General features: G+C 46.1%; 1 protein-coding gene across 2 annotated transcripts in view; it reads left to right on the forward strand.

Moving 5' to 3' along the window:
• SHROOM2 (shroom family member 2) overlaps positions 1 to 20,535 on the forward strand; it is a 163,662-nt gene that overhangs the window by 68,352 nt on the left and 74,775 nt on the right. For both annotated transcript variants that reach the window (XM_055268190.1, XM_063634948.1), the window contains exon 2: positions 19,952 to 20,103. In XM_055268190.1, coding sequence (XP_055124165.1) covers positions 19,952 to 20,103 — 152 coding nt within the window. The remainder of the gene's footprint in view (positions 1 to 19,951; positions 20,104 to 20,535) is intronic.

Raw genomic sequence — 20,535 nt, forward strand, 5'->3', positions numbered from 1 at the left:
ACATGTATCCCGGAACTTAAAGTATAGTTAAAAAAAAAAACAGGCATCCTATCATATCTTGGCATCCTCAATGTCAAAATGTGGTGAAAAGGACCTTTGCCCGTTGTGTTAGGCATTTTAGCTCTGTTCAGAATCTGTCACTGTTACCTACACTTATTTTGTTTTTAGAATTTGGGGGCAGAAATTTTTTTTATCTGTCATGGAAAATAGCTGATGCCCCAATTTTTGAACTCGATAAAAATCCCAAATATTCCCATATTAATCCAGATAGATAGATAGATAGATAGATAGATAGATAGATAGATATTGCATCAGATTTTGTCCCTAAAAGGACTGACTACAGTACAGGATGTGGAGTGAAGCAAGGCTGCTACGGTTTCAGAAACAGCTTTGAAGCTGAGACTTTGCCAAGGAAAGTGGGAACTGCTCTGCCCCAGGAGGAAGTGATGAACCCATCCTTGACTTGCACGACCATCGGGTGTGTCAGCCGCCTTGTCGCCTTGCTCTGCAAACTCTTGCCCACCGTGAACTAGGCACACGCTTAACTCAGTGTTGTGGCAGATGGATGACTAATTCGGATTTTAACTTGGAAAAGCAGAGGTGGGCAGATTCCACCATCCTGGCAGAAGGTTGCATACCCGCCAAAGCGCACTAAAAAGCTTCCTAAGTTACTCGGCTTTAGCTGAGGCTGAGTGCTGCTGTCTCAGAAGAATTAATTACTTTGAATAGGAGTCATTTTTCAAAGACTTAAGAATGTTTCCTTTTTTTTTTTTTTTTAAAGCCAAACTGAATGAACTTGGGAGAAATAAATGCTTTGCCTTTGAGAGTTGTCTGCTGGAAAAAGTCAACAAAGGGCTTCTGGGTTTTGTTCAGTGGTGTCTTGATTAGAGTGGCATAAATCTTAAGTACTTTCAGAGGAGGCTTACAAATTAGAGAATAGTTTGGCTGTTTTGGTTTGATTCTAACAAGAGTTCAGCATGGAGAAATAATACCACTGATGAGATGAGGAACGTGTTTAGCATAATAAAAAAACTACCTCCGTGTAGCCCCATTTTTAGGGCAGATGCAATTTGTGTCTTAAAGAAAAACATAAAAACAGCCAGACATTATCATTTTTCTTTGCTTGTTCCTCAGACGCATTCATAGATTATACCCCTCAATTGTTTTATATTTTAATTACACAAGTGAACAAAGTTTTGCTGTTTAGAACTATTCTGTTGGGTGTTGGTTTTTAAGTTATAAACATTAAAGGAAAAAATCATTTGGACTTATATAATGACGAGTCTTGAGAAATGTCAGTGTTTTCTGGGAAGAATTGTTCCATTTTTTAACTGCCTCACTGGGGATCCTGGACTGGAGCGTTTGCCCCTGGGATGCAGCGCCGGGCACCCCTGCTTCCGGGCAAGTGGCTGTGCTGTTCCTGGCCTCTGTGACTCTTCAGGCCTTTCTCTCCCAGTTGCATGGTAGCTGCTACATCCCCATGCATCCTGTCTTTGTTTAAGACCAGAAGAAAAGGGAAAGGGCGGTACCAGACATTTCTGCCCCTTTGATTGCAGAGACAAAGGCTCTCCTCAAGCCTGCAGCTGACTTCTGCCTTTCCCCCATCCGCTGGGACCGCACATGCCACCCTGCGCTGCAAGGGGGCACGAGGCTGCTCCAGTCTCAGTGGTGGATTCAGATATTAAGGAGGGCAGGGCTGATGGCTGTCAGGGATCCTCTGATATTAGTAATGGGGGAGAGAGGAGGACGTCAGTTCCAAAAGGTGCAGTCTTCCTGGAGAACGTGGGACTTGAATGAAGCCCAGATAGAGAAGTCAACTTTGAAGAGGCAGAAAGAGGACATGAAGGTGACATGCTAATGAAGTCTAGGATAAAGAGAAACAGTGAGGGAACGTTGAAAACACCACCTTGGTGGTGTAGGGATCCTGCATGACACCGTGGATTCTAACACAAAAATAATGCGGAAGGAATTGATGTTTATACAGAGTGGGGTGTGAGTTACCCGCACCAGAGCATGCCAGTTGGTGGTTACACGTTTGACCCTTGGACATGATTTTGGGGGGAGTGGGGATGGTCTCATCTAGTTTTATTTTTTAATTAAGAATTTTTTTTTTCAGAGACATGGAATCTTGCTCTGTCGCCCTGGCTGGGGTGCAGTGGTGCAGTCACGGCTCGCTACATCCTCAAACTCCTAGTCTTAAGTGATCCTCCTGCCTCAGCCTCCAGAGTAGCTGGGACTACAGGCGCACACCACCACACCCTGCCAATGTTTAAAATTTTTTTTTAGAGATAGTTCCTCACCATGTTGCCCAGGCTGGTCTCGAACTCCTGGCCTCAAGTGATCCTCCTGCCTTGGCTTCCCAAAGTGCTGGGATTATAGGCGTGAGTCACTGTGTCTAGCTTGCTTTCACTTAGTTTTAAAAGCAAAAAGATTGTGAACATTTGCGGACACAGGGAGATTACCCACCCCGCCCCCAAAATTCCAGATTTTCAGCTGCATTAAACACATTGCAAAATTCATGCATCCTGGCTGCTCGTTTCCCCATGCCCGACACTGGGTAGTGGCTGCTCCTTCAGAAGGGAGGACCCTGCCCCTTCGCCATGATGCCCAGTGCTCAAGGCTGTAGACCCCATCCTGAGGGTGTGCGTTCTATACATGCAGCCCCTCCACTTGCAGCGGCCCCTCCCAGCCTCTGCGAGCGCTGGCGTGTGCACTGCAGGGCTTCATGTTTTCCCCGTGTTACCTTCTTAGGCTCTGCTACCTAGGCTGTGACAAAGGCATCCCTGAAAAGAGTTGTTCAAAAAAGAAAGATAGCCCTTGTGACGGGTGAGATCATCCATATGTTACCCAATAAAAAGTCAAAGGCTTGAGGGGCCCTTTGAGTTCACTCCAGAGAAAGGTGCAGCAGCCTCGGCTCAGTGGCCCCTAGGCCTCCCTGACGTTGCCAGGTGGCAGCATTAGATTATCTCACTGAACAAGCCCTGTCCCTTTGAAATAGCAGTAGGATGGGAATGTCCATTAAAGTAAACAGCTGTGCGTCTGAGAAGCGGGGACACTTTGTTCTAATGGCCAGCAGTTCCTTTTCCTGTTTCTTGATTGCCTATCAGTTCTTTCAGATTGTTTAAGCGGGTGCTTCAGTGATGTTATGACTTGCTTTCAAAAGCTCAGTGAGGCCGTGCATGGTGGCTCATGCCTATAATCCCAGCACTTTGGGAGGCCAAGGCGAGTGGATCACCTGAGCTCAAGAGTTCGAGACCAGCTTGGCCAACATGGTGAAACCCCGTCTCTACTAAAAATACAAAAACAATTAGCCGGGCATGGTGGTGGGCACCTGTAATCCCAGCTACTTGGGAGGCTGAGGCAGAAAAATCACTTAAACCCGGGAGGCGGAGGTTGCAGTGAGCCGAGACCGCGCCACTGCACTCCAGCCTGGATGATGAGAGCAAAACTCTGCCTCAAAAACAGATAAAAAAGCTCAGTGAGAAGGGGTGAGGATCTGGGCAGGTTTGCATTCTGTGTTGGCTGAAAGCCTGCTGGGGTGGTTTGACCAGACAATTCTTGATACTTCTAAGATGGACTTGAGGCCGGGCGCAGTGGCTCATGCCTGTAATCCCAGCATTTTGGCAGGCTGAGGTGGGTGGATCACCTGAGGTCAGGAGTTCAAGACCAGCCTGGCCAACATGGTGAAACCTTGTCTCTACTGAAAATACAAACATTAGCTGGGCGTGGTGGCAAGCACCTGTAATCTCAGCTACTCGGGAGGCTGAGGCAGGGACAATTGCTTGAACCTGGGAGATAGAGGTTGCAGTGAGCCGAGATTGTGCCACTGTACTCTAGCCTGAGCGACAGAGCGAGACTCCGTCTAAAAAAAAAAAAAAAAAAGATGGACTTCAAAGACCAGGAATATGGTACAGGTTTTGTTTTTCCTTCCCATAGTACTAAGATGAAAGCAGGGCTTTGGACAGAACGTTGCTTATGTTCGATGATTCTTTTTCTCTCTGTTCATCCTCTGCAGAAACATTGCCTATTGCATTGCGACCAGCTTTTGTATAGGAAGGGAAGAAACAGATATCATTTGGGTTTTGTCATCAGTGAGATGCTAGTCTTGTTGTGGGATGAGAAGCATAAGCTGGTAACTGTCAGCAGGGTTAGGAGCAGATAGTGGCCATGTGCCCCAGGCGCCAGGGAGTCTGGGAGATGTACAGAGTCCCTCGGCGGAGACAGTGGGGTTCAAGATGGCGTCCTGAAGGCTGAATGTGGGCGAGCTGGGCAGAGTGTGTGCACAGCAGCGATGGGGGTGCATGGTGTTTCCAGAGGGGACCCAGTAAACAAAGCTCTGCAGGCAAGAAAGACCACTTTCTCTAGGGAGGAAGGACAAAGGGCCTGTTGTTGCGGGTGTGTGATGTTTGGGCAGGGTGGGGATGGTGTCCAGAACAGCAAGGCTTGTTTTACATGGTGGTGAGTAGGACTTGATTAAATGCGGTGCCTCCCTCCCTCCCCCTGCCTGATCCAACTGCTCTTTTGCATTGCTGCTAGAGGCCAGAGAGAAGATGATTTGCATGAGGAAGATGGCTGCCTGTTTCCTACCATGGTAAATGGGTTTTACAGGGCAGGAGGTTAAAACGTGACTTTAGAGGTGCCTTGATTTTGTTTTTCTGTTCCACGTGAGCCATGGGTGACCATTTCTGATACATCATCCTTTCTCTGGAATATTGGTGATTCTACCCTGGGGGGGATTTGGTCCTCCAGGAGACATGTGGTAACATCTGGAGACATTTGAATTTGTCACAACTTGGGGCAGGAGGGTGCCACTGGCTTCTAGTGGGTAGAGACCAGGGATGCTGCTGAGTCCCCTGCAATACCCAGGGCAGCCCTCAGGGCAAAGAATGATCCAGCCCCAAATGTCAATAGTGCTGAGGTGGAGGAGCGTGGTTTGGAGTGTCGTATTGTTTATCCATGTTTTATCTATTGGACATTTGGGTAAAATAGCCCACTTTTAGCTCTTACAGATGGTCCTGGTATGCACATTCTTCTATGGGTCTTTTGGTTAACATACATGCACATCACTGAGTCACTCGGTCTGTTTTCCCAGTCATGCCAATTTTTTTTTTTGAGATAGGGTCTCACTCTGTCACCCAGGCTGCAGTGCAGTGACGTGATTTTGGCTCACTGCAACGTCCACCTCCTGGGTTCAAGCGATTCTCTTGCCTTAGCCTCCTGAGTAGCTGGGATTATAGGCATGTGCCACCATGCCTGGCTAATTTTTGTATTTTTAGTAGAGATGGGGTTTCACCATGTTGCCCAAGCTGGTCTTGAACTCCTGACCTCAAGTGATCCGCCCACCTTGGCCTCCCAAAGTGCTGGGATTACAGGCATGAGCCACTGTGTCTGGCCAGTCATATCAATTTTGGTATTCACCCCGTATTCAGGAGTTGAAGGTGTAGGAAGCAGCGCAAATGGCCATTGACAGACGAGTGGATAAAGAGAATGGAGAGTGTACATACAGTGGAATGTTGCTCAGCCTCAAAATGGAAGGAAATCCTGTTACCTGTTACCACATGGATGAACCTTGAGTCCATGATGTTAGCTGAGATAAGCCAGTCCTACAAGGGCAGATACCGTATGGTTCTACCTATGTGACATATCTGGAATAGTCAAATTCACAGAGGCGGGAATAAAATGCAGGTTGCCAGAGGCAATGGGGGATTGTTCATTGGGTACTGTTGTGGTTTTGCAAGTTCTAGAGATCTGTTACACAACAGTGCGATTATAGTTAATGCTACTGAACTCCATGCAATTAAAATGGTTAAGAGAATACATTTTATATTATGTTTTTGTTGATGCTGTTGTTGTTAGAGATAGGGTCTCTCTCTGTCCCCCAGGCTGGAGTGCAGTTGTACGATTATAACTCACGGTAGCCTTACACTCCTGGGCTCAAGTGGTCCTCCTGCCTCAGCCTCCCAGGTGGCTGAGATTACAGGCATGTGCCACTGTACCTGACTAACTTTAAAAACAAAATCATAGAAACTTGGTTTCATTATGTTGCCCAGGCTGGTCTCAAAACTCCTAGTCTCAAGTGATCCTCCTCCATTGGCCTCCCAAAGCACTGGGATTACAGATGTGAGCTACCATGCCCGACCTATATAATGTGTTTTTTTAAATCACAGTTTAAAATTAAAAAGCATTGCAGATGCACTTGTCCTTGGGGCATCTTGCTCCTTGCAGCCATTCTGGAGTATATGGGTGGCACCACCTGCTCTCTCCTCCATCTCCCTGGCTACACAGGCAGGCTCTGGGCAGCTAAGCATACGCACACAGACCCCTCCTTCTGTCAGTGTTCCATCAGGGAGCAGAGGTGCTGTGAGTGTCGTGGGGCAAAGAGTTTATTAAAGGAATCGGAACTTACGTGATTGTGGGCAGAGGTTCGCAGGGAGAGTTGAGGGGGTCCTGCACAGTTGGAGTCACACCCCTAGTGCCACTGAGAACCCATCCACCAGCTTGGGGAGGGGTTGTACTCTGGGATCCCCAGGGGAGGCTGGTCCTCCTGGGTCTGAGCCAAGCAGTGGGCCGAGGCCACTGTTGTGGGGGGTCACAGGACCCTCAGTTGGGAAGAAGAAGGGGGTGCGAAGCAGTGGAGTATGAAGTCAGGCTGGAGCCTGCCAGACACCTCTGCAGCTGTTCCTTGCTCCATGTGACTGTGATGTGGCCTTATGGTATATTGGCTGTAGTGTCACCTCTACTTTCAAACCTTTGGCAGTTTTCTCTTTTGATCCAGTCTAACAAAGAACCATATAGGAACGGAGATTGTGGAAAACACAGTTCCCATTGTAGCCAGGCTGGTACTATACTTGAAGTTAGAAATCTGACCTGTGGCATATTCGCTGCGTCCAAAGGGCCAGCTGAGGAAATGTGTGTGGTTCCTTCATTATTCCTTGCTGGCTTATAAATACACAGTATTTAAACCGTGACACATTTTACAGAGGTATTTGTATCTTAGCCTGAGAGTTTAGCTATCATTTAAATCATGACTTTTCTGGGGGGAAATGTGGCCTGGTTTCCACATAATCTATTTCGGTTAAAACTTTTGTAAAACAGCCCATTTATAAACTGCAACTTTCTGTGTTTATAAAGTTCTCCGTAATGCTTTAGTAGCTAAACACCGGGAAAAGGAAATTTTAAGTTAGGTTTAAAGTAAACAATGAGAATATCTAGGACAATTAAGCTTTTGGGTTATTTCAGATAATCTTATAGAAAAGGGCTTAGAAACTACCTAAATAGCTCTAAGCATTGTAAGTGAAGAGGTTTCCCTTTACCACTTAAGCTCTGGTTTCCTCGTGTTATGATGAAAACGGATACTTTGTCACTGTCCCTGAGAGTGGAGCAGCATAGCCTAGGTTCCACTGGCAGTTTGGACGTGAACAAATTATAACAGCAGCAGAATAAGTTGTAACTGTACTTGTAGCATACTTTAGAGTTAGCAACATATTTTCATAATTGTTTCACTGTTATCCTCCTGGTCGTTCTAGGATGTAAGACAACCAGCTCTTACCACCATTTTTGGGGTGATAAAACCAAGAGTAGGAAGCATTTCTCCAAATTGTGTACTTAAGTGGCAGAGGCAGGCCTTCAGTACCAGATCATTCCTCATCTTTTGAAACGCTCCATGCCCCCACCCTCTGATGTGATTATTCCCTCCTGTCTGCCACCAGGGGATCCTGTGCATGTCTGTCACTGCACTTGCCTCATGGGATTTGTATCAGCCAGGATCTAGTTAGGAGACAGAAGCCACACAGTAGTTGGAACAGGAGTGCTTCATAGGAAACGGGATTTGGTGAATTGACCAAATCCCACCGTGCCCCCGTGCTTACGGCTTTTCTGTTTACAGAAGCAAGGTTGAACAGTTGCGCAGAGATTGTGGACATGCAAAGCTCAAAATATTTACGTTACGGCTCTTTGTGAAAAAGTTTGCTCACCCCTAATGTAAAGAACTATTAACTTGTGGCAGGTTATTATCTATTATCGACAAATTATTAACTAGTAGCTACTACAGGTAAGGAGAACTCTAAAGAATACGAGAATAGCAGATAGAGGGAGCCGTCACTCCCTCCAGGGCTGGGGCACCACAGAGTACCTGAGGAAGGAAGAAATTTGGTACTATTCTTCCCACCCCCTCCAAAGCTGAGATTCGAATCTCGATGGAGGATGGTTCACTAGGTAGTGGAGAAAGTCGCTGAGGGCCACCGCTGGCTGGAGAGCAGGGAGCCACCCCCAGCATGCCGGTGAAGCTCACTAGGAAGCTGGCCAGGAGTGTCTTTAGGACTTGGTGGAAAGCCACCGAGGAATTGTCTCTAAAAGTCGCTGGGAAGCTGCCCACCAGAGCACCAGTGGAGCTTGCTAGGAAGCCGCCCTTGGAGCTAGTGCCATTGTGTATGCCACATGACTGCCAGGCCCCACTGGAGCAGGCACACTGGAATGATGAAGGCAAGCCCTTTCCACCGCCCACATGCCTCCGCCGCCCTCTGCTGATGGTGCTCACCAGGTGCCAGCACTGGAGAAACGCCCACAGGGTCCTGCTCCGGGATCACCATGTGGGCAGTGAAGGTGCGTTTGGGATGCAGAGGCAATGCATTGCTAACTGGCAGCGTTGCAACAGGTTGTCTTCAGAGTTGCACTGTAAATTCCTCTGACACACGATGGTGTTCCAGAAATCCTCCCCGAACGTTGCTCTCCATTAACCATCTCTTAGATGGGTCTCGGCCTGTGCTCTGTGAAATTCAGGGCTGACATGATGGTCAGGATTTGGCCAAGTCCTGAGGCCCCAGGACCTTTGCCACTTGTGGAGAGGAGGCACACACCTTTGGGCTCTATGCTGCCCTCCCTCCAAGAAGACCGTCAGCCTTTGCCACAGAACGCACACTCTTCTTCTGGTCCCGTCCAGTTGGCCTGCATTCTGACGCTGCAGCTCTCACCTGCCCGGGGCACATTCCACCCCTGCCCGTTTCTCCCAGTCACTCCTGGGACAGTCAGCTTGCCTTCCGTTGCTCTGTAGAAATGCTGTCTGCCAACTCAGTCTCCACCACCTCCAGATCTTCACCTCATCTCCCTCCACATTTTTGGGAGCCACATGCCCCCTTTTCACCTAGCTGATCACCCAGCCGTAGGCTTTCTGTCATGACACTCCCTTGGCCTGTGTGTCCATTAGCATGGCTTTGTCACCTGGTGCAGCCACGTCCTCATCCTCGTCCTCTCCTCATGCCTCATCCTTGCGCCTCCCCTTGCCATGGGGCCTCATGTGGTGCAGCCCTCATTTTAGGGAGAGATGAAACAAGAGCTAGACCTTTGTGGACTAAATACCTCCTTGAGCATCTAGTTCCAAAACACACGAGGAGGGTTTTGGTTTATTTTGTTAGTGCTATTTATTATTATTATTATTATTGTTATTATTTTTTGGAGGGTATATATTTCTTAAGAGCTGGGCGTCTCACTATGTTACCCAGACAGGAGTGCAGTAGCTCTTCACAGGCGTCGTCATAGCACGCTGCAGCCTCCAACTCTTAGGCTCAGGTGATCCCGCCTCAGCCTCCTGAGGAGCTTTTTTGTATTGTATTATCATTTTTCTTGCTTTCTTACTAATTTTGTCAACTATGAGGAAAGGAATTTTTTCTTTCCTAATAGAGATTTTATTGATACTTTGGAAGATCAATACAGAGCCGTTTCAATTTGTATCCCATTGTTAATGTCCTTACAGAAAATCTAAAGAGCTGTGTCATTGGATTCTTTTCCAGGTACTCCAGCGACTTTCTAGCTGAAAACTTCGAGGCAAATTTTCCTTAAAAGGCCAGGAATTAGGATTTTTTGAAGTCTCAGCACCTTTGGGTAGTAGTTTCTATCTTTAGGAGCACGAGTCTGTCTCAGGGCGAAACTTCAGTGTAGATGCATGTTCTCAGGATATTTCACAACTTGCTGCCTTGCTGAATGGGCCACATTTCCTTCCCCAAGCGCCGGTACCTTCAGATGTTGACGAGCTGTCACATCAGAAGTCACAGTCACTCACCGTTATCAGCAACACTGCATACTCAAGTTTTCAGCCTTTCATAGCACATTAAGAGAGCGATTAGGAAAACCGACTGCCACGACCAGAAGACTTTCAGGGTGCATGCCTCTCTGATAGGGAGAGCCACGATCAAGGAGTCCTTTTCCTTCCAAAACAGTTCTACTAAAAAACAACCCATGGGCTCACACCTATAATACCAACACTTTGGGAGACCAAAGCAGGAGGTCAAGGTAGTAGGATTGCTTGAGGCTTGGAAATTGAGACCAGCCTGAGCAACATGCTGAGACCTCGTCTCTACAAAAAATAAAAATAAATAAATAAAAAATTAGCCAGGTGTGGTGACATGTGCCTGTAGTCCCACCTTCTTGGGAGGCTGAGGCAGGAGGATCGCTTGAGCCTGGGAGTTCAAGGCTGCAGTGAGCTGTGATCGCACCACTGCTCTCCAGCCTGTGCAACAGAGTAAGACCCAGTCTCAAAAACAAAAAACAAACCTATAAGTAATTTAAGCTGCTCAAGACATATTAAATGCCTGACCATGACTGCAAATTGCCAGTCAGTATGCTTTGTGTTGTGGAATATGAAAACTGTCCACCCAGCCTGGCACCCAAGACAGTCAAAGCCTCTCGTAAAATATATACCAAAAAACAACTAGCAAATGATTTCACCTCTTAAAAAAAAAGCATTTATGCTTAAAAAATGGAATTAGGTGGGATTCTCTCCTTAAAAATGTTTCCAGAACTACTAAAAAACTTGCATTTACAAAACAGTTGCTGAAAGTGTTCCCCTGGCATATATGGGAAGGGAGACAGGGGCCGCTGAGCAGTGTACGATAGTAATCAGGTTTCTTTCCCTCCTGCTTTCTGGGAGCCCGGACTCTGCTTGCATTTAGACTCCGCTTCCTGCAGATCGAGCTTCAGGTTCCTGCTGAGCCACTTCAGCCCATTTGCCCTTTGCTCCCCCTTTTCTCTTTTGTGCTTTTTTTTCCCTGAGGATTTATCGTTTCCTGCTGCCTTTTTTTCTTTTTCTTTTTTTTTTTTTTTTTTTGAGACGGAGTTTCGCTCTGTCGCCCAGGCTGGAGTGCAGTGGCGCAATCTCGGCTCACTGCAAGCTCTGCCTCCCAGGTTCACGCCATTCTCCTGCCTCAGCCTCTCCAAGTAGCTGGGACTACAGGCACCCGCCACCTCGCCCAGCTAATTTTTTTTTTGTATTTTTAGTAGAGACGAGGTTTCACCCTGGTCTCGATCTCCTGACCTCGTGATCCACCCGCCTCGGCCTCCCAAAGTGCTGGGATTACAAGCGTGAGCCACCGCGCCCGGCCTCTTTTTCTTTTTTTTTTTTTTTGAGATGGAGTCTCTCTCTGTTGCCCAGGCTGGAGTGCAGTGGCACGATCTTGGCTCACTGCAAGCTCCGCCTCCTGGGTTCACGCCATTCTCCTGTCTCAGCCTCCCAAGTAGCTGGGACTACAGGCGCCCACCACCACGCCCAGCTAATTTTTTATATTTTTAGTAGAGACAGGGTTTCACCATGTTAGCCAGGATGGTCTCAATCTCCTGACCTCGTGATCTGCCCGCCTCGGCCTCCCAAAGTGCTGGGATTACAGGCGTGAGCCACTGCGCCTGGCCTCCTGCTGCCTTTTTGGGCTTCATTTCCACTTCTGCAGAAGCAGGTTGAGCCGACAGCCTGGCGGACCTCTGGGCTCTGCCTTGGCCATCCCTGGGGCTGACCTGAACTTCCCCTTGGGCATCTTGGCGGTGCCTGGTGCCTGCTGCCCAAAAGCCTTATGAATCTGGATGTGATGCAACTCCCTTCCCTGCCCTGGCCTCTGGGACCGCACCAGGGGCCAGGAATTTTTTTTTTCTTTTCTTTTTTTTTTTTTTTTTTAAGTCTCAACACATTTGGGTGGGGATTTCCATCTTCTAGGGGCTTCCCTATTATCGGAGCACAAGTCTGTCTCACAGAGAACCTTCAGTGCGGACAAGGTGTTCTCATTTATTTCCCAATGTACCTCTTTCCTGGATGAGTCAGGTTTCCTTTCTGAAGACACTGAGCTCAATAAACTAAGCAGACTGAGAGGTGACTTCAGTGCTTGTCCTCATCATGCAGATATTTTATCTCTGGAAAGTGAGGCATTGTTGAGGTGGTCAGAATCGATCAATTGCAGGTGTGACTCATAGCCCTTGAAATATGATATTGGACTTAAAAAAAAAAAGCTGCTTTTTCTCCTCTCATTTTGATTTCTGGTCACTGTGATTTTCCAGATCCCTCAAGCTGAAAACCCTGCAGCAGGTGACATGGCCAGATCTTCCTTCCCAGCCTCTGGAGTTGGTGCATTACTCCCGTGATTTTCTCTGCCTCTTTCCCCAAGAGTTCTGCAGAGATGTAGGAGTAGTGCCCATCAGGGTCGTTGTCTTTGTCGTTTTATTCTTATTGCCAAAGAAATTCATTTGTGTGTGACTATAAGACGAGTCTTTCAAATAGAGGATTGAGTTATTATGACTGATCCATATAAAGTCCCTCTCTCATTTATTTTAACTCCCACCCCCATTTCTATTCCCCGACTTCCCATGTGCAACCTTCCTAATATGTTTGATACGCATCTTTTTGTTTGTATGTATTTTTAGAAAATGTTTATTGTTTTTGTATGCACAAAAAATTAATAAAAAAAAAAAAGAAGAAAAAAAAAAAAAAAGACGAGTCTTCCAGAAGCAGCTGCCGTAGTGATGAGTTCACTCCCCCACTGCCATGGCTGCCTTCATTGGGCACCCACTGCCTGCGGGACAGCGTCCAGATTCCCATTCCAGGGCGGGGTCCTCCTCTTCCCCCACATCTGCCCTATCTTCAGACACTCCCCTGCACACACACTCATGCCTCAGGCCTCCTGCCTCCACGCCCTTCTTCACAGGGAAGCCTCTGCGGAAGGCCTTCCCAGCCTTTTCTAGTTGCCGTTTCTATTTGGAGGCCTTCTTATCTCCACCTGAGATAGAGGGTCACATCCCCCTCATGCTGCCACTGCAGGGACCCCATTCTTTTCAGCGTGAGGCTGCTCCCCTGCTGCACTCAGGATGCCCTCGCCCTCATGGGACTTCATTTGGATTGTCTCTTCAACGAAGTATCAACAACTTTGTTCCATAAAAGACTTTGATTAACTGTTTTTTTCCTGCTGTTCCTAGAGAAAACATTTCCATGAGAACAATGAGGCATTCTGCACGTTAGGAGACGTTGAACTCTAATCGGGGCCGTAAGAGTGAGTTTCCATACAGAATATCAGTTAATAACTAAAACAACAGTATTTGCCTGGGTGTGTGGACTCGGTGCTTTGGGTCTGTGAGTGCCCATAGCATGGCACCTGGACCGGCATCATTGTGGGTCGGGGGTGATTGACTTCCTAGCTTTTTGTAGAGGGACTTTTTGAGGTTAGAGCAAGCGAGAGCAAAGATTTTTCCTAAGTACTACAGGTCAGAACTGCCTCACTTGTGGCTCTGGCACTCCACAGACATTAGGCGGCTGTCACTAATCGGTGCAGTGCCAAGTGCTTCCTTACCTTGTAGACCTGGGACTGTGACAAAATGAGCATCATTGTGATGCTATCACGCATGCGGCACCTTAGGGATGCCACAGGCCCAGTCCTTAAGCCTAATTAATTCTACTGAACTTGAAAAGTTCAATGGGGCAAAGAGAATAGAATGGAGGTTTTCAAAGCTGCTGCTGCTTTTCTGACTTTCCCCATAGAGGTACTTTATCTGGACGAGGAAGCCAGGGGAAAAAAATGAAGACTTTTATCTCCCAAACCAAAACACATTTTTGCTGGGAAATGTAGGTGGAGTGTGATGGGGGAAGGCTGATGGATGTTGTGGAATGCGGCCTTCGTATCTAGAGGGGAAGCTTTAGGAATCTTTGCAGATGAGAAGAAACAGCATCATGTTGTCCTTTGCAGTGAAGTCAGAGCAACTGACAGCCCTTTCTGAGAGTCTTTCAGGACTTGCTTACACACATGCTTGTGGGAATGAGACACATTCCCACCGAAACCCCCCCCCCCAGTCACCACTGAGTCAGACACAGAACTGTGTCACCCTGAAGAAGTGCTGCTTCAAAAGCTGTCCCAAGACCCTGCAAGCCATTAGTCTTTATGGTTTTGCCTAAAGATTTTCCTGTGATACTTAAATGCAAACATGTCATTGTGGAGAGAAGGACACAATTTCATTTATTTTTATTTTTATTTTATTTATTTTTTTAGATGAAGTCTCGTGCTGTCGCCCAGGCTGGAGTGCAGTGGCGCGATCTCAGCCCACTGCAACCTCCGCCTTCTGGGTTCAAGCGACTCTCCTGACTCAGTCTCCTGAGTAGCTGGGATTACAAGAGCATGCCACCAAGCCCGGCCAATTTTTGTATTTTTAGTAGAGATGGGGTTTCACCATCTTGGTCAGATTGGTCTCAAACTCCTGACCTCATGATCCACCCACCTTGGCCTCCCAAAGTGCTAGGATTACAAGCGTGAGCCACCATGCCCGGCCTTTTATTTTTATTTTTTTGAGACAGGATCTCACTCTGTCACCCAGGCTAGAGTGGGGTGGCATGATAACAGCTCACTGCAGCCTCAACCTTCTGGGCTCAAGTGATCTTGCTGCCTTAGCTTGCCAAGTACCTGGGTGCCTCCTGAGTAGCTGGGTGCCACCATATCTGGCTAATTTTTTACCTTTTTTTTTTTTTTGTAGAGACAGGATTTCTTTTGTTATATTACCCAGGCTAGTCTCAAACTCCTGGACTCAAGCGATCCTTCCACCTTGGCCTCCCAAAGTGGTGGGATTCCAGGCATGAGCCACTGCTCTCAGCCCTAGACACAATTTTAAAGCTCACCATATATCACTCTTATACTAGGTCAAAATAGTTTCCTTGATTTTATTTTCATTTTTTTAATTTTAATTTTTCAGGACAGAGCCTCACTTTATCACCCAGGCTGGAGTGCAGTGGCATGATATCAGCTCACTGTAAGCTCCACCTCTCAGGAGCAAGCAATTCTCATGCCTCAGCTTCCCGAGTAGCTGGGATTACAGGCATGCGCCACCATGCCCAGCTAGTTTTTGTTTGTATTTTTAGTAGAGACGGGTTTCACCATTTTGGCCAGGCTGGTCTTGAACTCCTGATCTCAGGTAATCCACCTGCCTTGGCCTCCCAAAGTGCTGGGATTACAGACATGAGCCACCGCACCCAGCCGCTTGTTTTTAGATATTGAGGAATGCATAACTTTATTGTGGTAAAATATACATAATGTGAAATTTCTCTTCTTAATAATTTTCAAGTGTACTGTTCAGTGATGTGTGAAGTACATTTACAGTGTTGTCCAACCATCACCACTATCCATTTTCAGAACTTGTCATCTTCCCAAACTGAACCTCTCTGCCTATTAAACACTAACTTGCTATTCCCTCCTCTCCCCAGCCCCTGGTAATCACCATTCCACTTTCTCTGTCTGTCCTTTTGATGACTCAGGTATCTCAATTCAATCGTATAGTGTTTCTCCATTTTTGACTGGTTTATTTCACTTAGCATAATGTCCTCAAGGTTCATCCATGTTGTTGCCTGTGTCAGAATTTCTCTCCTTTTTTAAGGCCGAATAATATTCCTATTATATGTGTATGTATATGCCATATTTTATTTATCCATTCACCTGTTGATTGACATTTGGGTTGTTTTCACCTAGAACTCATAATTGTTTAAAGGCAAAAACAAAATAAGGCTCTGTCCTTTGAAATTTATTTTTTATTATTGTTGTTTTTTAATGCAAACAAATTTATGAATAAAGTATCAAGGTTTTTTGTTTTAATTTTTGTGAGTACGTAGGAGGTGTATCGATGTCCTTAGAAATTTGTGATGATAGAATTATACTTTGTAAATGTGCATTTTTGCTCATGTTTGTAACCCCAGCACTTTGCGAGGCCAAGGCAAGTGGATGGCTTGAGCTCAGGAGTTCGAGACCAGCTTGAGCAACATAGGGAGACCACCCCCATCTCTACAAAAAAAATAAAAAATAAAAATTAGCTGGGTGTAGTGGTGCATGCCTGTAGTACCAGCTATTCGGGAGACTGAGATGGGAGAATTGCTTGAGACCGGGAGGTGCAGGCTATGGTGAGCCGTGATCACGCCATTATACTCCAGCTTGGATGACAGAATGTGACCCTGTCTCCAAAAACACAGTGCATTTTTGGACACTTCAAAATACAGGCTCAATTAGTTTTCTAAGCAGATACTTCATTAGCATGTGACTGGTGTTATTATTCTCATAATTCTGTTACTTTAGTCAATATTTTTATGTTTTACTTTACTATGTAAAATGTTGGATTCTTCCCCTTAGTAATTGTCTGTGCTTTTCTTCGGACTCATTCAAGGTATAAATTAAATTCTGAGTTTTACACCTTGTTTCCTTTGGCAGTGGAATTAAAATTGGGAAAAATCATCTATATTCGTAGAGATTAATGGTGAAGTCTCTTAAATTACATACATGTCTATAAATAGATATTAATTGTTTTCTTTTGCTGCTTTACTCTGGAGCAAATTTTCCAAAATTGTAACATGAAGTACAGTTTAGGGGAGAGACATCTACTATCAGAATGTACTTAAAGAGGCCAATCTTTTCACCTCTTTGTAGTAAATTGGATGTTTACATTGTCATGAGGGTATCTCTCTTGGAGGAAAGAAATTATTATTTATTCTGAGCTCAGTTATAGACAGTTTCAGCTAAAAATTATGAGGAACTGATTTGTTATGTCTAAAGCTTTGAGTTGAGTTTTTGATATTTGACTTGTTTTGTTTATTCGTGACTATAATTAATAGCATCCGCATGGCAGGTAAGCTATGTTATCCATTGTGAATACAAGGAAACGAGGAAAAAGAGACCAGAAGTCTTAGGGTCTGGAGTTGGCAGCCATGGATAACATGTGGATAGCAAAAAACTTCTGCGGTCTTTCAACAAGGTGGAATTCCTGACAGGCAAGAAAAGCCACTAAAGACCCAAAGTCTCCAAAACAAAAGACCAGCTCCAGGATGCCAAGATCTTCCTTGGAATCCCTGGACCCCCAGATGTCTGTAACTTGCCTCATTATACACACCTCATTTTTACTGTCTTTCCCACCCTGCCTGGATACTCTTATTTGGTTCGGGGGGAATAGAAATAAGCAAAGTCAGCCACATGAACACTTAGGCTTTCTAGCATCGAAATACAGATATGCGTGGGTCATTCCAGCCACAGCACTTAGCAGTGACCTAGAGAAACAGATAGCGCCCTTCATCTCTGATCCATCCTCCTGAGGCACAGCCTGGAAGGAGCCTTTCCTTTGTGCAGAAACCTGAGGGAAGGGTTGCTCCAGATCCCCAGCCTCCTGGCCGGCCCCTTGGTCTCCCTCTTAGGGCGTGTCGAAACCCAGTCTCCACCAGGTATCACCTGCCTTTTGCTATCCCTTGGCTGTGTGTGCAACCTTGGTGGGTGGAAGCTTATTTACAGTCTGTAAAGACATCAGGATAAAATCGTCTAGAACTTTTGAAACCAGTTGGTGACTGAAAAAATTGCTGCATATTTTTGTTAGGAGTGGTTTTTAAATTTTGTTTATGGTATTGACTAGCAGTGAATAATTGCTTTATTCACAAGAGTTCAGTTGTCCTCAGATCTAAGTGGAGATTTCAGGAAAATATGCAGCTTCAGAATTGAGGCATTGTAAGTTACTTAGCACCTAGCTTCTCCTGGCCCCCCACCCCAAGAAGTAAGCTAGAATCGAAAACACTTAGCTTTTCAACTGCCAGAAGAATGGACGGCATTAACTTCAGGCTCACTCTTGGAAGTTATTCTTGGGTTAGCCATGACATGCACTGGCTAGCAGTGAATTCAAAGGCTGTATGCTGATGTGCTTGTAACCAGTGATTTCTTCTTACTGGTTTTCCTAGCAGTTTATAAAGCTTTTTGGTGTAAAACAGAGTTGGCAAACCATTTTTGGAACAAGCCCAGTAGTAAATATTTTTGGCTTTGTGGGCCAAGCGCTCAATTCTGCCCTGTAGCGATATGTAAACCAATGGGTGTGACCGTATTACAGTAAAACTTTGGGGGGTGGGAGGGGGAAAGAAAGCTGGCTGGATTGGCTCGCTGGCCACAGTGTGCCAGAAAATGGACAGATTAACTGGAATGAATTGCTGTTGAGTTCCACTTTACTGTATAGGAAAATCTAGGTTAATAAAAGTTACAGAATATAGGCTGGGCACGGTGGCTTATGCCTCTAATCCCAGCACTCTGGGAAGCTGAGGCGGGTGGATCACGAGGTCAGAGGAGTTCAAGACCAGCCTGGCCAATGGGGTGAAACCCTGTCTCTACTAAAAATACAAAAATTAGCCGGGCGTGGTAGCGTGCGCCTGTAATCTCAGCTACTCAGGAGGCTGAGGCAGGAGAATTGCTTGAACCGGGAGGCAGAGGTTGCAGTAAGCCGAGATCGCACCACTGCACTGCAGCCTGGGTGACAGAGCGAGACTCTGTCTCAAAAAAAAGAAAAAAGGGAAAAAAAAGCTGTAGAATGGATGGCATTCAAGCTGTTAGGGAGTCAGTCAATACACATTGGGAGGATACTGTGTTTAGCACTGAGTAGTGAATATCTTAACATACACAGCATGGTATAATAATCGGATTAGGGCAATGACAAAAAAACAGATACATGTTAGCAAGGATATGGAGAAATTGGAACCTTCATACACTGATGGTGGGAATGTAAAATGGTACAGCTGCTGTAGAAAACAGCCTGGAAGCTCCTCAGGTTGTTAAATGTAGTTATCATAGGGCCCAGCAATTCCACTTTATAATAGCCAAAAGTAGACACTGATGAATAGATAAAATGCAGTCTGTCTATACAAGTGAATGTTACTCAACCATAAAAAGAAATGAAGTACTGCTACATGCTACAACGTAGATTAACTTAGAAAGCATCGTGCTAAGTGAGAGAAGCCAGACCCAAGAGGCCACATATTGTATGACTCCATTTATGTGAACTGTGTAGGACAGGCAAATTCATGGATACAGAAAGTACATTTGTGGTTGCCAGAGGCTGGAGGGGTTGGAAACTGAGTAGTAATGAGCGCAAGGTTTCTTTCGGGGTTAGGGGAAATGCCCTAATATTGATGGTGGTGATGGTTGTACAACTCTGAAAATACTAAAAGCCATGCTTTATTTGAGCAAATATATGGTATTTGAATTATATTTCTTTTTTTTTGAGACGGAGTCTCGCTCTGTCGCCCAGGCTGGAGTGCAGTGGCGCAATCTCGGCTCACTGCAAGCTCCGCCTCCCGGGTTCACGCCATTCTCCTGCCTCAGCCTCTCCGAGTAGCTGGGACTATAGGCGCCCGCCACCACGCCCGGCTAATTTTTTGTATTTTTTAGTAGAGACGGTGTTTCACCGTGGTCTCGATCTGCTGACCTCGTGATCCGCCTGCCTCGGCCTCCCAAAGTGCTGGGATTACAAGCGTGAGCCACCGCGCCCGGCCTTTGAATTATATTTCTATAAAGATGTTACAAAAACAGTCTAGTTCCAGGATTAATGTATGAGAAATAATAAGTAATTTAAAATGGTCCAAAATTATTGTCTGGTTAAAGCATATCTAGAAAATGAATGAGTATCTTCAGGTCCCCTGTTTTCCATTGTGTGTGTTCTCGAGCTTTCCCATTCCCTGGATAAACAGGAGTCGTGTCCAGGGAAGGCAGGCCAGGGTGAGGGGTATAGTGCATCCCTGATCCCCTGAGTGGTAATAAGGTCAGCCCCCGGGGCCCCATTCCTGTCAAGTGTGAGGTATGTCTGCTGCGTTCCGAGGACCTGCTCTGCCTCAGGAATTGCTGCTCGTGGAAGGCTCATGGAACATGCTTCTCTATTACAGATTGAAGAGGGCAGTAAAGCCGCGGCAGTCGACAAGTTACTGGCTGGAGATGAGATCGTCGGCATCAATGACATTGGTCTCTCAGGGTTTAGACAGGAAGCGATTTGCCTGGTGAAGGGGTCCCATAAGACCCTGAAGCTGGTCGTCAAAAGGTAAGATCTGAGCTTCCTCCCACATTTACCATGACACACAGGAGTGAGTGGAACATCAAAGTGGGAAGCCAGTTGTCCCGCCCACATCACTGCAGAGATCTCCATTGGGACGTGCACTTAGAGTTATATGTCTCGGTCAAGCATGGGCCCAGCATCAAGAGTCTGAACGGTTCCTAATTTTGTTACGACTGATTTTTATAAATTTTAATGTATTAAGTGGATATGAATACTCGTATCTTTCCTTTGGCAATATGTAGAATACTTTCTTGGCAGGCAGAAAACTGTGCTTATGCTCCCAGTGAGGTGACATGTTGTTGCCTGTCTTGTACACAAGGTGGCAGGCCACTGCGCTTTCTGTTTTCATGCTAGAAGGAGAGTGACTGTCACGAAGATGCCAGCCACCAAGGGTTTAGAGCACTGTGCTGAGGTCTA

Source organism: Symphalangus syndactylus, chromosome X, assembly GCF_028878055.3.
Source record: "Symphalangus syndactylus isolate Jambi chromosome X, NHGRI_mSymSyn1-v2.1_pri, whole genome shotgun sequence".
In the NCBI taxonomy this organism is placed as follows: domain Eukaryota; kingdom Metazoa; phylum Chordata; class Mammalia; order Primates; family Hylobatidae; genus Symphalangus; species Symphalangus syndactylus.